At 43.4% G+C, this 15,749-nt stretch overlaps 1 protein-coding gene across 2 annotated transcripts in view; it reads left to right on the top strand.

The window, feature by feature from the left end:
* LOC141273810 (oocyte zinc finger protein XlCOF7.1-like) overlaps positions 1 to 15,749 on the top strand; it is a 75,657-nt gene that overhangs the window by 22,852 nt on the left and 37,056 nt on the right. For both annotated transcript variants that reach the window (XM_073686183.1, XM_073686182.1), the window contains exons 2-5: positions 537 to 685; positions 773 to 961; positions 1,038 to 1,155; positions 10,073 to 10,158. In XM_073686183.1, the coding sequence (XP_073542284.1) occupies positions 566 to 685; positions 773 to 961; positions 1,038 to 1,155; positions 10,073 to 10,158 (513 nt within the window). In that variant the 5' untranslated portion in view covers positions 537 to 565. The remainder of the gene's footprint in view (positions 1 to 536; positions 686 to 772; positions 962 to 1,037; positions 1,156 to 10,072; positions 10,159 to 15,749) is intronic.

Genomic DNA, 15,749 nt, shown 5'->3' with positions numbered 1-15,749 from the left:
GTTTTTCTTTACTTCGCTGCTTTTTTCTTGCCATAATACAAATTCTAACAGTCTATTCAGTAGGACTATCAGCTGTGTATCCACCTGACTTCTGCACAACACAACTGATGGTCCCAACCCCATTTATAAGGCAAGAAATCCCACTTATTAAACCTGACAGGGCACACCTGTGAAGTGAAAACCATTTCCGGTGACTACCTCTTGAAGCTCATCAAGAGAATGCCAAGAGTGTGCAAAGCAGTCATCAAAGCAAAAGGTGGCTACTTTGAAGAACCTAGAATATAAGACATATTTTCAGTAGTTTCACACTTTTTTGTTAAGTATATAATTCCACATGTGGTAATTCATAGTTTTGATGCCTTCAGTGTGAATGTATAATTTTCATAGACATGAAAATACAGAAAAATCTTTAAATGAGAAGGTGTGTCCAAACTTTTGGTCTGTACTGTACCTGCTGATGTAAAACTACAAATTGGGGATGAACAGAATTGAGAAGAAAAGTACAGTCTTTTTTAAATCACTTTTTCCCCTTCCAGGTTCCTGTCGTCTAGGATCTTGGTAGTTGATGTATTCTTTACAAGACTATTGCCTGACTGACCCATCAACATTGGATAAAGACAGATGCAAGATGGCAAACAGTATACTAAATCTTACCCTGGAGATCATATACCTGCTAACAGGAGAGGTGAGGCCTTCTATGAATGACTTGGAAGGTGGGACGTTGTGGGAAGACATGTACTGACATTTCTAAGGGTCTCTCTTTCACACCCAGGAGTACACAGTAGTGAAGTCCTCTAGTGAGTATGTGACCTCCAGCAATAATGACCTGGAGTTAGAAGAAAGGGGAAAATATCAGAGTCCACTAATGAAACTTCCACCTAATTGTCTGATATACGACAGTAACAACGCACAGAAGATCCTGGAACTTACCGACAAGATCAAAGAGCTGCTGACTGCAGAGGTGAGAAGTGCGGGGACATTACCCACTAATAATAATTGAGGGATGTGAAGGATGACTGTAAGATTGTGTGTGACAGGTTTCTATAAGAAGTCAGGATGTCCCTTTCTCCATGGAGGAGTGGGAATACGCAGAAGATAAGAAGGATCTGTACAAAGATGTCACCATGGAGAATCACCAGACTCTCATATCACCTGGTAAGCAGAGACTTTCATGTTTAAGGGTATTGTCCATTTTCATATACCCTTTTAGAGAAATTTGAGTTAATAGAGGAGGATCCTCTGTCCAGCATTCTCATCTTTTGACCACAGTAAAGAGTGACTGCCTTCTAATGTCCATTCCTTTGAATGTGAGTAATTTCCGCATTCGTGGTGCTGTAATGAAATTGAATACTTTAAAAAACGTCAGGTTTCCCATAAAATTTCAGCTGATCCATGTGAAAATCAGGTGGCCGGCTTATTGATTATCTTTGAAAAGTACAAGAGAAAAGCACTCAAGACCTTCAAAAATGGATGCGTCACTAAATTTCACAATGCAAACTACATTTTTAAATAGATACAACAATCGGTCAGCAGTTTGGATGCACCTGTTGATGCAAAGGTTTTCCTTGTTCTTATTAGAATGTGCATATTGTAGATTCAGACTTAAGGCAGTAAAACTATGACGGAATACACATGGCAACAGAGTAAAGGTACTTGTGTTAAACCTTTAGATTTTTAAAAGTTTCCCTGTTTTAGGCCTCTTTGACACGTCCGCATATTTCCGCTACTGGAAAAACCCGTACCGGAGATGTCCAAAAACTGTGTGCCGCGTCAGTATCACACGTACTGGCGCCTGGGAATCAGTGGTACAGTTAGCGCTGTTCCCAAGTGCCGGGTGCTGAAGGAATCACTCATCATTGTCCCCTGCTTGCACTGCGATTAGCACTAGCAGGGGACAATATTGAGAGTAGTATTCACCTCTTGATGTCTCCAAAATCTGTAAAAATAATAAAAAAAAATTATACTCACCTGATTTGAGGCAATTGCACACGCCGAGGAGCAGAGGAGAATGCCTATGCAGCGAGCGGGCCTCTGAACTACGCTGAGCACAGTGAGCGGTGTCCTGTCACTCAAAGCGCAGCGAGTAATTCTCCTCTGCTGATGAATTTTTGTTCTATTCTTATTTTTACAGGTTTTGGAGACATCGGGAGCAGAATACTACTCTCAACATTGTTCCTTGCTAGCGCAATTTCGCAATTTTCAAACTTTGAATTTTCATGCCCTTAAATCAGAGCGATATGTCACACAAAATAGTTAATAAATAACATTTCTTACATGTCTACTTTATATCAACAAGACTTTGGAACCAAAATTTTTTTTTGTTAGGAAGTTATAGGGGTTAAAAGTTGACCACTGATTTCTCATTTTTCTGACAAATTTTACAAAACCATTTTTTTAGGGACCACATATTATTTGAAGTGACTTTGAGGGGCCTTTATGACAGAAGATCACAAAGTCTTGATTCCATATATAAAGGGAATATCTTTTACCAACTAACACAAAAAGCCCTTTTATCTATTTATTATGAAAGATAATCTTTAATAGTCATATTTGACAAATATAACATACAAAAAGTGCCCGTAAAGTGCCCATAAAAAGTGACCTAGTGCAGGCAGAAATATACATTCATCATGATTAATTTTTCCTATTTTCACACCTTCTTACTGAAGACGATAATCTTTCACTACTTGATATATAATATATAGGTGTGAACTTGAACAAAAAACAGCCTATACATAATAGGTCACTAATCTTAAAAACAGCAGGAGAAGGTTATTGTAGGTGGGACTTATGAATACATATCTATTATTTCCCAAACTGCATCAATATACCACATACATGTCAAGGGCTCAACCCTATATATGGAGTCCTTAATCAGATGCTTTACACATATTACAGTATGATATTTACAAGGTTAACAGTGCTAATCCCCCTCACATTTTGAGTTTATATGATAAGCTGATACTCCATTCCAAAATACTTTTTCAAGACAATAACATGATCAAAAATAGGACTTATCTGAAATATGTATTTAGGTTGCCCCCATCATTCCTCCAAACTCCTCGATGCGTTTCCCCGTTGTTTAGTGGTTTATCAGGAGAAGATCATCCTGCAGAGAGCTACCTTTATGACAGTAAATAACCAAACGTGACATCATTCTAAAAACTGCACCCCTCAAGGTACCCAAAATCACATTAAAGTTTATTAACCCTTCAGGTGCTTCACAGGAATTTTTGGAATGTGGAAGAAAACAATGAAGATTTTACTTTTTTTCACAAAAATATTATTTTAGACCCAATTTTTTTCATTTTCGCAAGGGTAAAAGGATAAAATGTAATACAAAATTTGTTGTGCAATTTCTCCTGAGCACGCCGATACCCCATATGTGAGGGAAAACCACTGTTGGGGCGCACGGCAGAGCTCGGAAGGGATGGAGCGCCATTTGACTTTTTGAATGTAAAATTTGCTTGAATAATTAGCGGACGCTATGTCGCGTTTGGGGAGCCCCTGATGTGCCTAAACAGTGGAAACTCCCCACAAGTGACCCCATTTTGGAAACTAGAAGCCTCAAGGAACTTATCTAGATGTGTGGTGAGCACCTTGAACCCCCAGATGCTTCACAGAAGTTTATAATATTGAGCCGTAAAAATAAAATTTTCACATTTTTCCCGCCTCCAATTTTGCACTATCATAAGGGTAATAGGAGAAACTGCACCATGAAGTTTGTTGTGCAATTTCTCCTGAGTACTCCGATACCCCATATGTGGGGGAAAACCACAGTTTGGGCGCACGCCAGGGTTCGGAAGAGAAAGCGCGCCATTTGACTTTTTGAATGTAAAATTTGCTTGAATAATTAACGGACGCCATTTTGCGTTTGGGGAGCCCCTGATGTGCTTAAACAGTGGAAACCTACCACAAGTGACCCCATTTTGGAAACTAGACCCCTCAGGGAACTTATCTAGATGTGTGGTGAGCACCCTGAACCCCCAGATGCTTCACAGAAGTTTATAACGTAGAGCCGTGAAAATAAAAAAAATCTAACTTTTTCCACAAAAATGTTCTTTTAGCTCCAAATTTTTTATTTTCACAAGGGTAAGAGAAGAAAATGGACCCCAAAAACTGTTGTGCAATTTCTCCCGAGTACGCTGATACCCCATATGTGGTGGAAAACTACTGCTTTGGCGCACGGCAGGGCTTGGAAGAGAAAGAATCTCCATGTTGGCTGGGATAGGTTGCAGACACCAGGTCACATTTGAAGAGTCGCTGACATGCCAAAACAGCAGAAACCCCCACAAGTGACCCCATTTTGTAAACTACACCTCTCAAGGAATTCATCTAGGGGAGTAGTAAGTATTTTTTAACCCTCAGGCGATACAAACTTGTACAATATTGGGTTGAGTAAATGAAATATTACTATTTTTTTTCCACAAAAATGTTGCTTTGACTCCAATTTTGCAGTTTTCAAAAGGGGTAATAGAAAATGTTACGCAACTTCTTTTAAGCACAATGCAAAGCTCATAAGGGAAGGAGCGCCATATTACAGTGCAGATTTTACTGTTGTGGTTTTCTAGTGACCTGACCCAATGGGAGAGCCCTTGAGGTCCCAGAACAGCAGAAACTCCCCCATAAGTGACCCCATTTTACAAACTACATCTCTCAATGAATTCATCTAGGGGTGCAGTGATCATATTGACACCACATGGAACTCACAGAAATTTATACCATTGGGCAGTGAAGAAAAAATAATTATTATATTTTTCCCACAAAAAAATTGTTTTAGCCTCAGATTTTACATTTTCACACAGGGCAATGGGTAAAAATGGTGCCGCAATATGTCACACAATTTCTTCTGAACGTGGGAATACCCCATATGTGGCTGTACCGTACCTCTTAGCCATACGGCAAGACCCGGGAGCGACGGAGTGCTATTTGACTCTTGGAGAACAAATTATTGTAGAATAGTTTGCGGACTCCATATACAGAGACCCTAAGTGCTACAAGAGCAGAATCCACCATCAAGTTACCCCATTTTGGAAATTATACCCCTTTGAGAGTTCACCTACAGATGTAGTGACAATTTTGACTTCATGGGTGTTTTCCAGAAACAAGCAGCAGTGGATGTTTCTGAATGAAAATGTCAAACTGCCGTTGAAATGACCAGTATGTTGTAGTGACCAGTACGTTGTGCCCAGCTCATGCTTCTGGAGACATGCGTCTGTAAATTAGGCTGGCTCTCATCGCTACAGGAATAAATATGTGGACCATAAATGTAGTTAAGGCACATTGTTGGGCTCAGAAGGGAGGGGGCATTTGGATTTAGGAGCACAGAATTTTCTGAATTTCTTTTGGGGGGCAAGGGCCATTTCGCTTTTCCAGAGCCTTTGTGCTACCAGTAACTTGGAAGTCCCTTATATTTTCGTTAACAGATGACAGACCTGAGTGGGGACTTGCTTTTTTTGTGGATTGAGTTGAAGCTTTTATTGGGAACATTTTACATAACGTTTATCCAGCACTCTAGGCTGAGCACTTACATCAGGGTTTCCATCTAAATCTCCAAGTGATGTAATTCAGATGAAACCCCCGTGGGATCCATTCACTATAGTGAGGCAGCAGAGTTACTCTGGACTCCGGTCTGGCCTCTGTTTAGCGGTGTACTTTTTTTCAGAAGTGCACAAAACTGTGGCCAACCACACTTTTATTTTATGCATGCCTAAAAAAACTGACACTGTGGGATCATAAGCCAGACTACGTCCACGGTGCCTCCATGTGCTTCATTTCAGGGAATCTTCCACCGGGGGTTCTGTCTGAATCACATATTTCAGAGATTTACACAGAAACCCCGGTGCCAGCGCTCAGCACAGAGTGCAGGATAAATGTGAGCCGAGCCATACTACATTGTTTTGGGAAGCAGAATGAACAAATTAGCAACAGGTGAAGAATTCGTTTTATTTATTTTTTACGCCGTTCCTCATGCGGTTTAAGTGATTAGATGACTTTATTCTTCGGGTCGGTGCGATTACAGCGATATAATGATGTCCCCTGTCACTGCTACTGCTCTGCACCGCAACCGCAGCGGTTGCAGGACCCTGAGGGTCCTGAGTGCTGCAGGACCGCCGACCGCTCATAAACGTCGGCGCTGCATAGAGCCCAGCAAGCGCCGATGTTTATGTACAGTGGGCAGTCAGTAAGCGGTTAATAACATTGCGCACTGTTGAAACTGGGATACCAAGGTTTTTGGAGAAGGCCTTATACCCTTTGAGAGTTTTTTGTTTGAAAATAATTGCAGGTCTGATGTCCTCAGACCGCTCCTTTGTTTTCACCATTGTGACAGAGGAACAAGGCCTACCATCTGGCTTTTTAAAACACTAAAGTCATCATTCATTGGCTTATTCATGTCACATTGGCACTGACAATTAATCACAGGTGAATCTCTTGTGATTTGCCACAGGCGAGTCAAAATGTGTTTCCATACTAAATTAATGTAAAGGGTGCTAATACCAGTGACAGCAAGCTTTAGGTTTTTCTATTTTTCCCTCCCATTGTTTTTTGTTATATATTATCGTTCACCATTTGCTCTTTTGTATTTAACACGAGGGCTCTATACAAAAAAACTGTTGTCACTTGATTCATTTTTTTTCAGGAGATATTCCACATTATGTACTTAAACTTCATGGCTGCCAATAACAATGAGCAAGACTGTAATTGGTGGAAAGCTACTGTTTGGGTACCCTGCTGTGCACCAAAAAGAAGGAGTCACGTTTTGGAGAGCAGACTTTGATGGAATAGTCTGCAGGCGCCATGTTGCATTTCCAGAGCCTTTGAGGTGCCAAAACAGCAGAAACTCCCCACATGTGAAGCGATTGCTTCCAGAAATCTGAAATGTTGACTTTTCAGACCACAGTACAGATTTACACTGATTTAATGTCCAGTGCTTATGTTTATTGGCCCAAACAAGTCTCTAAATATTGTTTGGGGTCCTCAGTAGTGAGTTTTTTTGCAGCAATTTGACCATAAAGGCCTGCTTCTTGCAGTCTACGCTGGAAAGTTGATGTTGAGATTTTTCTGCTACTTGATGTCTGTAGATCATTTTATGAGCGCTGCTATCGTAGGTGCTGTCATTTTGCAGTTTCTGAGGTTACTAACTCTGAACTTATCCTATGCAACAGAGGTAACACTTAGTCTTCCTTTCCTAGGTCTTTATGATTGCCAGCTTTTCATCATAGCAATAGACTGTTTTCATTACTGCACTTGAGGATACCTTTAAGATTCTAGCAATTTTCCAGACTGACTGACTTTCAGGTGTTAAGTAATGACATTTTTGTCTTGACGTATTGCCATTGCTCTTTGCTTAGTTGAGTGGTTCTTGCTGTATTCTGGCTTATTACAGCTGTAGAATAGGGCTCAGGACTGTATGCAACTGTGCGCCAACACCGCTTGTGCAAAACACGCCTCATGGCCACAAACACTTTCTGAAGGCCGGTGATTGCACAAATGAACTCTTGACGAGGCATACCTTTTTAATGAGAATTCCAGGTAACTACCCGATGAGGCTGCTTGAGAGAATGTCAAGAGTGTAAATTTGTCATCTGAGTTAAAGGGGAGTACTTTAACACATTCTAGTTTGTTTCAGGTGTATTTCTTTACCCCTTGTATTCATATGTGTACCTTCATGTTTTTTGCTGCTTTCAATCTGAATCTACAATGTGCACATTTCAATAAGAACAAGGAAAACCATTGTATGAACAGGGATGTCCAAAGTTTTAACCTGTACTGTATTTTAAACCTGAAGGGGCTGGTGTGCTTGATTTGACAATGTCAGAATGGCTGCATAATCTCTTTTGAAAGTTTCCCTGTCTAGGGCTTACACAGCCATCCAGCTGGAATCAATAAATGCTCATTTTCATATCAGGAATATAGTCATTTTGATGTATGCACTTTGTATTGTAAAATCTGGCGACCGTCACTTTAAGGGAGTCACCCATATAGACCCATTATTTGATCAAATGTCTAAAAAAATGTATTCTGTGAATAGAGGGATATTTATTAAGCTACATACAGAAAAAATCTGTCTTAAAGGGGTTTTCCACTTTCAATACTAAGGACCAGGGGGCACTCATTACAGGTGGAAGAAAGGCGATTCCAGCAGCTAAATAGGAAAGGGTTCTTTACAGTCAGACTGAAATGCCGACCACTGAAGGTAGTAATGGCAGACACTAACCGCTTTCAAAAAAGTGCTGGACGATTTCCTCAGTGCAAGTAATATTGTGGGTTATAGATAATTTAGTGACTAAAAAAATGTATAGTTGGTTTCAAAAGGTTGAATTTGATGGACCTAGGTCTTTTTTCAACCTGTAACAATGTGGCTTGCAGTTTTGTGTAATGACAGACAGATGGTAGTTGCCCATCCTGGATCAAGCACCAGTTTTTCGACTTCTATTCTGGTTGTTACACCGGCCATTCGCACACCTTCTAAGCGCCGCCCTACTCACCGCGTGTTTCGCTCTGCTCCACCCAGTACCTGACCATTGCTCTGAGCTGTCTTGTACTTCACTTCTAGCTCTGCTACTTGTGAGTCATAGGGGGCGCAGTCAAACTCTGTAGGAATTTGTATCCATTCTGTCCTGCATAGATCTGCTTCCACGGCCTGTCACCTGTTAGCAGGTGATTTATCAGGCGACTCCACCCTCCACTAGTCGCCTGAACTTAGGTTTCTAGTAGCTCTCTCTCTAGGTCCTGTATTGGCGTATTCCAGTTTTGTCTCACCTGTCACCAACCCGGCTTGCCTTTCCGTTTATCCTGATCTCTCCGCACCATTACTACCTCTTGTGGTCGGCATTCCACAGTCTGACTGCTCTGACTGTAGAGAACCCTTTCCTATTTAGCTGCCAGAATCGCCTTTCTTCCACCTGTAATGAGTGCCCCATGGTCCTTAGTATGGTCTTTGGAAGGAATAAGTCATGTGCCAGTACTTTGTATTGACCACACATATATTTATAGATATAAATGAGATCCCCTCTGAGACATCTATTTTCTTAGCTAAACAGGCCCAACTTTCCAACCTCTCATCATATGAGAGGCCTCCATCCATTGTAATAATCTAGTTGCCCGCCTTTGAAAGGGTAAAAATGAAAGATACATTTAGCAAAGTTTAAGGCTGTGTGCCCACTATGCGTTTTCCAAGGGTTTATGCTGCGGAATTTCCGCTGCATAAATGCTTGGGAAACGCTTGGTAATCCTTCCCCCATGGTCCCCAATGACAAGCCACAATGTCAATGCCCATGCTGCGGATTTTTCCGCAGCATTTATGCTGCGCTCAAAAATCCGCAGCATGTCCATTAATTTTGCGGAAGTGCTGCGTTTTCGCTGCCATTGACTTGCATTAGAACGCATGAAAAGCGCATCACTGTATATGTAGATGCGCATTCCATGCGTTCTAATGTGCGGATAGTACCCAGGTGTGGAGGACAGGTGACTCTCCTCCGGACCCGGGTACCATAGAACCTGTAAAAAAAAAAAAGAATAAAATAAAAAATAAAAGATTCTACTCACCTTCCGACGGCCCCCGGACTCCTTCTCTGTGCTTGCGGGCAGATCGCGAAGGACTGTAGGACCTGCGGTGACGTCACAGTCATGTGACGGCAGGTCCTTCAGTACAGCGTACTGCGATCTGCCAGCAGCCAGGACAGGAGCGCAGCAAGACTTCGCGGGCCATCGGAGGGTAAGTATATATTTATTTTTTTATTTTGACCATTCTCTCGGGTCACGCTATATAAATCCATGCCGGTTGCATGGATTTATATAGTGTGACCTAGTTGTCAAGCACTTTCCAAGTGATGCTAAAATCGCCTGGAAAGCGCTTGACACCCGCATGCGGAAATGCCAGTGAAGAACGCTTCACTTCCGCATGTCCCTGGCAGGAAAACGCATGTACAATCCGCATGCGTTTTTTCTGCCAGGGAGATGCAGAAACGCTCAAGAAAAATCCAGAGCATTTCTGCATCGTGGGCACATAGACTAGACACTCTTAGGCTAAGTTTTAGTAAATCTTCCCCATTGTGCATGTTTCCTATAGATGGATCCAGTAGGCAAAATAAACGGAAGAGATGTCCCCAGCCTATTTACTCAAAGGAAGGTCCAGAGGAAAAGCAAATTCATCAGGTAACTGGAACACATGTCTCACCATATATTCTATCTATTAATAGAGGACTAGCACTGCTGTCTATAGCGAAAATCATGGTCTTCTATGAACGCCAGCCTCGAGCTGGCTTTCACACAAGAACCATAATGACACACATGGGGTCCTTCAGCAGATTCCTGGCTGTCATGGCAACCCATTTGGCGATTCGCGATCGTGTCACTAGTGCACTGATGGGCACATAGAATGATAGGCATCTACAGCGCATCGGCAGGGGGGCACATGTCAGAAATTGACAATGGCATCTAACAGGTTAACAGTCACGGGTGGAGCGGAGCTCCGCCCCCAGTTGTTAGAGGCAGATGATTGCTGATTATCACAGCCATCATCTGCCAGGAAAGGTGCGGGCTTGGCTTGCCAGCCAGCATCAAAAGTCAGGGAGCCAGCATAGGACGTAACTGAAGGTCATATGTCGGGAAGGGGGTTAAAGAGGTGGACCTGGATTTGCATACTGAAAACCTATCCTAATGGCCAATATGAGATTGGTGGAAGCAAATATCTGCTTCATCAGCAGCTGGTAGTAAGCAAAGTATTGGAGCATAAATTGTTTAGTGGCCACTGCCGAGTACTGCAGGTTCTCTCTTTCACTTGAATGGGAGATTCGTCATAAACACATAATATAAGCAAGGTGAGTGTCATTGGCGCTGCCCCCTGATGACTGTTTGAGGGCTGTGATAGAAGCTGGTGGCGACACTAGTGTCACTCACCACCCTCTGGTGATGTATTTTTTCAGTGAATGAGGCCGCGGAGCAGAACCAGAGTGCTGGAGCCTCGGTCACTTCTCCCACAGCTTCTCTCAGCACCATTGATTCAGGACATTTTCAGTGGACCGCGATGAAAGAAACTGTGGTAGGTGACAACAGCTCTGGCCGCTGATGACGTCCTGCTCCAGGCAAAGGGATACATGCTGCCGGGAAGTGAGTGCAGCCCCAGCCTCTGGAGACTGCTCTCAAATGAAACATCATATGAAGTGAAGTAAAAAAAAATACATTGAGGGATTAGATAGATGAGAAGTGTAGGGTATTTTATTAAAAAAAGCTAATTACACTATCCAAAACGTTAGCGATATTTGACTTTATTGAAATGTATGGAAAATGTGAAGCATTCGCTGTACAGTGATATTTTATCATGAAAGTAGGGTTTTTAAGTAGAAGCATGCAGTAGTGATTTCCTCATCTGAAACAAAAGCCAACAGTGGTGGGTATACCCCAACAAAATATGTCAATAACTTGTCATGTGGCCTTGAGCATCAATTACAGCTTGACAATGACATCTCATGCTATTCACAAGTACAGATATTTTCTGCTGAGGCATGACATCAACTTTTCTTGAAAGGCAGCCTCAGGTCATTGAGGTTTTGGGGTACAGACTTAAGCCTCTACACGATGATTCAGCTGATCCCATAGGTTTTCTATGGGATTCAGGTCTAGAGAAAGTGCAGGTCACTCCATAATGATGCAACCTCGGTCTTGCATGAGCATGAAATTAGGCCTGTGTTGTTTGTGCTGAGGCACAATGACTGGATTAATAATGTTATTCAAGTAGTAGGGTCTTGTCACTGTACCACTCAAAGTCTAGGACAGTTCTGTATTGAGTAGACCCACCAGTATTAGTCAAAAGGTCGCCTCCTAAATTCCACAGTTCTGTTCCCCCATCTTAGAATAAAGGCTCCGCTAACCCGCCAACGGTAAAGAAGGATAAAAAGTTGGGGGGGGTGGGGTGGGGAGATGAAGAGATGCCCCATATGTAATTGCAGGTTGCCTGAAACATGGCTTTAACAGTTATGCGAAGGCTGCACTGCTAAAATTGTGAAGGATGAACAACCAACCATCCTTTCGGATATGAGGTCAATCATCAGAGAAGAGGTCCAGGCCTCCATTTCGGGTCTAGTTTCCCCCCAGATGACTCTGCCAGGTCCCCGGGCAAAATGACTGAGGTGGGAGATTGAGCTATCCTCAGAGGAAGCGTTACAGGAAGAGGAAGCGTTACAGGAAGAGGAAGCGTTACAGGAAGAGGAAGCGTTACAGGAAGAGGAAGCGTTACAGGAAGAGGAAGCGTTACAGGAAGAGGAAGCGTTACAGGAAGAGGAAGCGTTACAGGAAGAGGAAGCGTTACAGGAAGAGGAAGCGTTACAGGAAGAGTTACAGGAGGAGGAGGAGGAGGAGGAGGAGGAGGAGGAGGGAGAGAGATATCTTTTCTCAGCGGCGGACACAGACGAACTGCTAAAAGCGGTCAGAGACACTATGCAGGTGGAAGACACCCACCCATCGCATACAGTGCAGGATGAAATGTTCGGGGGGGGGGGGGGGTAAAGATCCCAGAGACACAGGGTTTTCCCCCGTAAATAACCACATCCATTTCATGATCTTGGAAGAATGGTAGGATGCCGAAAAAAGACTTGTAATTCCACGAGACTTTAGATTACGCCTTCCCTTTGAGCCAGAGGACATTAACCCTAGAACGCATACCTGGGGCCTCGCAGGCCCGCCCTGTTAATTGTTTTCTATATTCTGCAAGATTTCTTTAGTTAGAATTTTGAAACTCTAGGTATTCTTCATGTATATAGTTGTTTGTCATTTGAGTTTGAGTTATTCCATGTTATTTGCACACGGGCCTAAAAGGCCCCAGGTATGTGAAAAAGTAGATTTTTATGGTCATGCGTTCTAGAAGAGATTCCCAGGATCGACGTTCCCATTGCAAAGGTGGTCAAGAAAACCTCAATCCCCTTTGAGGACTCGTCCAGCCTGAAGGATCCTATGGACAGAAAGGCGAATGGCCTTCTAAAGAGGGCCTGGGAGACGTAGGCAGCTATCATGAAAACTAATATTGCTGCCACCTTTAACCAGATCGATGTTTTTGTGGGTTGAAGATCTGGAGGAGCAGTTAACATAAAAAGCTCCTAGAGAAGCTATTCTCAGATCCCTTCCCCTCCTTAAGATGTCTATAGGTTTCATGGCCGACGCTTCGTTAGATTTGCAGCCAGAAACAGCGCCTTATCTAATGCAACTAGACGGGCTATTTGGTTGAAAACCTGGTCTGGGGATAACCAGTCAAAGAATAAATTATGCTCCATTCCTTTTTCGGGGGATAGGGTATTTGGGCCAGTATTAGACGACATCTTAGAAAAAGCGTCTGATAAAAACAAAGGGTTTCCCGAGGATAAGCCTCATAGGTACCAGCTCTTTCGGAGAGCTCGCCCCTCGCATAAGCCAGATTATAAAAGGTAAAGTAAAGTCCGGCAGATGGAGTTACCCCAAGGGGAACAGGGGCAGAGGGCCCCCCTTTAGTTCAGCATCCGGCTCAAGGAAGCAATGACGCCATACGCGTTGGGAGACGTCTAATGTCGTTCTTCAGAGGCTGACAAAAAATCTTTCAGAATCCTTGGATTCTAAAGACCGTATCCTCAGTATACAAAATTGAATTTGCCCAGTTACCCCCGGAGAGGATTATTCTCACCAATCCCCAGCCAGTGTCCGGTACTTCACCCATGTGGTTAGAAGTACAGAAACTCTTAAAAATAGGGGCCATAAGTCCGGTTCCCTGGGTAGAGAGGTTACAAGGACACTACAAGACTCTTTTCCATCAGGAAACCCTCAGGGGAAGCACGTATAATAATAAACCTAAAACCGTTAAACCACTTGGTGAGATACAAACGATTCAAGATGGAGTCAGTTCAGTCTACTATTCCCCTGATAGACAGAGGGGCCGTGATGTGTACCTTAGACCTCTAGAAAGCATACTACCATGCCCCCATCCATCCCATCGATCAAAGATTTTTAAGATTTGCTATAAAAGTGGGAAATAAGATCCACCATTTTCAATTCAGATGTCTCCCCTTTGGTCTGGCCTCAGCCCCTCGGGTGTTTACAAAGCTGATAACAGAAGTAGTAGCCCATTTAAGACATTTGGGAATCATCATAGACCCTTACCTCGATGATTTCCTTTTGGTGGGGGGGAGGGGGGGGGATCTCGCCAGGAGCTTCTAGACCATGTAAGGATATTCATTTCCACCCTCCAAGATTTGGGTTGGCTGATAAACAGACAAATCAGACCTAGATCCTGGGGAAAGGAAAAAACTTTCTGGGAGTTACTCTGGATTCTTGCCTAAGAACCTCATTTCTACCTGTAGAAAAGCAGAGGTCACTGAGAAGAGAGATTATTCAGTTTCCAAGGAATCATTGCTCCATCAGAAGTGCAATGAGGATCTTGGGACTGATGACGGCCTGCATTCCATGTGTCAGATGGAGCCAGTTTCATGCCCGACATCTACAAAGAGCTGTTCTGTCGGCCTGGGTCAAGCGTCAGATATCCGTGGACAAAGTAATGCCCCTTTCCAGAGTGGTAAGAAGGTCCCTAGTATGGTGGACGCTTCCAAAAAACCTCCAGTTGGGAGTAGCTTGGATCCCCTCTCCAGCCATAGTAATTAACACCGACACGGGTCAGTCAGGGTGGGGCGCCCACATAGAAGGGAAGCTCTTTCAGGGAACCTGGTCCCCAGAAATTCGTGCAAGGTCCTCAAATTGTCGGGAATTACGAGCAGTGTGGGAAGTTCTCCGCCAGAACAGACCATTATTTCTGGGAAGACATATAAAAGTCTTGTCAGACAACACGACAGCGGTGGCTTTTCTGCGGCATCAGGGAGGCCCAAGACACCCCTTACTGCAGAGCCTTTCTTTCTACAAAGATATTTCTTTGGATAGAAAGAATAGCCCTATCTATAACAGCTGTACACATAGCAGGGGCTCAGAATCAGATAGCAGACTTCCTGAGCAGACGAAGGATATGTCCCACATAGTGGGAACTGAATATGCAGGTCTTCCTCGACCTTACGCATCGTTGGGATTCTCCAGAAATAGACCTCTTTGCAAGCAAAGAAAATACCAAGGTCAGGAGATTCTATTCCCTAAATCCGCTAGACAATCTGGAAGGAATAGACGCCCTATCCCAGCAATGGAACAGGGGCCTGTTGTATGCATTCCCTCCGTTAGCGCTGATATCGAGGGTACTAAGGAAAGTGCAGGAAGACCAGGCGAGGATAATATTGGTAGTACCTAGTGATGAGCGAGCATGTTTTTTTAACCCTTTCGCCAAGTATACTCGCCCGAGCACCAAGATTTATAGCGTGCTCGGGCTTTATGAAAATGATCTTGCTGCGGAATGCACGGTTCTTCTTCTTGAACCATGGAAGGAAGTGCTGTTTGAGAAACTCAACATACATTATGGAGTTCATCTTTACCCCTTCAGGGATCCTAAAAGGGCCGACAATCTCTCTCCCCATGATTCCAGCCCAAAACATTACTCCACCTCCTCCTTGTTAGCGCCGTAGCAGTGTTTGCATGGGGTGTCCATCAACCAGCCATCCTCCACTCCATCCATCTGGAACATCAAGATCATTTCATGCATGATAATGCCCCGTCTCATGCTGCACATAACACATCTGTATCTCTGGCTGCTATGGGCATAAAAGGGGACAAACTTATGGTGTGGCCCCCATGCTCCCCTGACCTCAACCCCATTGAGAACCTCTGGAGCATCATCAAAAGGAGTGTCTAAG

Source organism: Phyllobates terribilis, unplaced genomic scaffold, assembly GCF_046119375.1.
Source record: "Phyllobates terribilis strain yellow unplaced genomic scaffold, ASM4611937v1 Scaffold_5__5_contigs__length_657084704, whole genome shotgun sequence".
In the NCBI taxonomy this organism is placed as follows: Eukaryota; Metazoa; Chordata; class Amphibia; order Anura; family Dendrobatidae; genus Phyllobates; species Phyllobates terribilis.
Note: the sequence above shows the minus strand (reverse complement) of the source record. Positions and strands in the feature narration are given on the sequence as shown.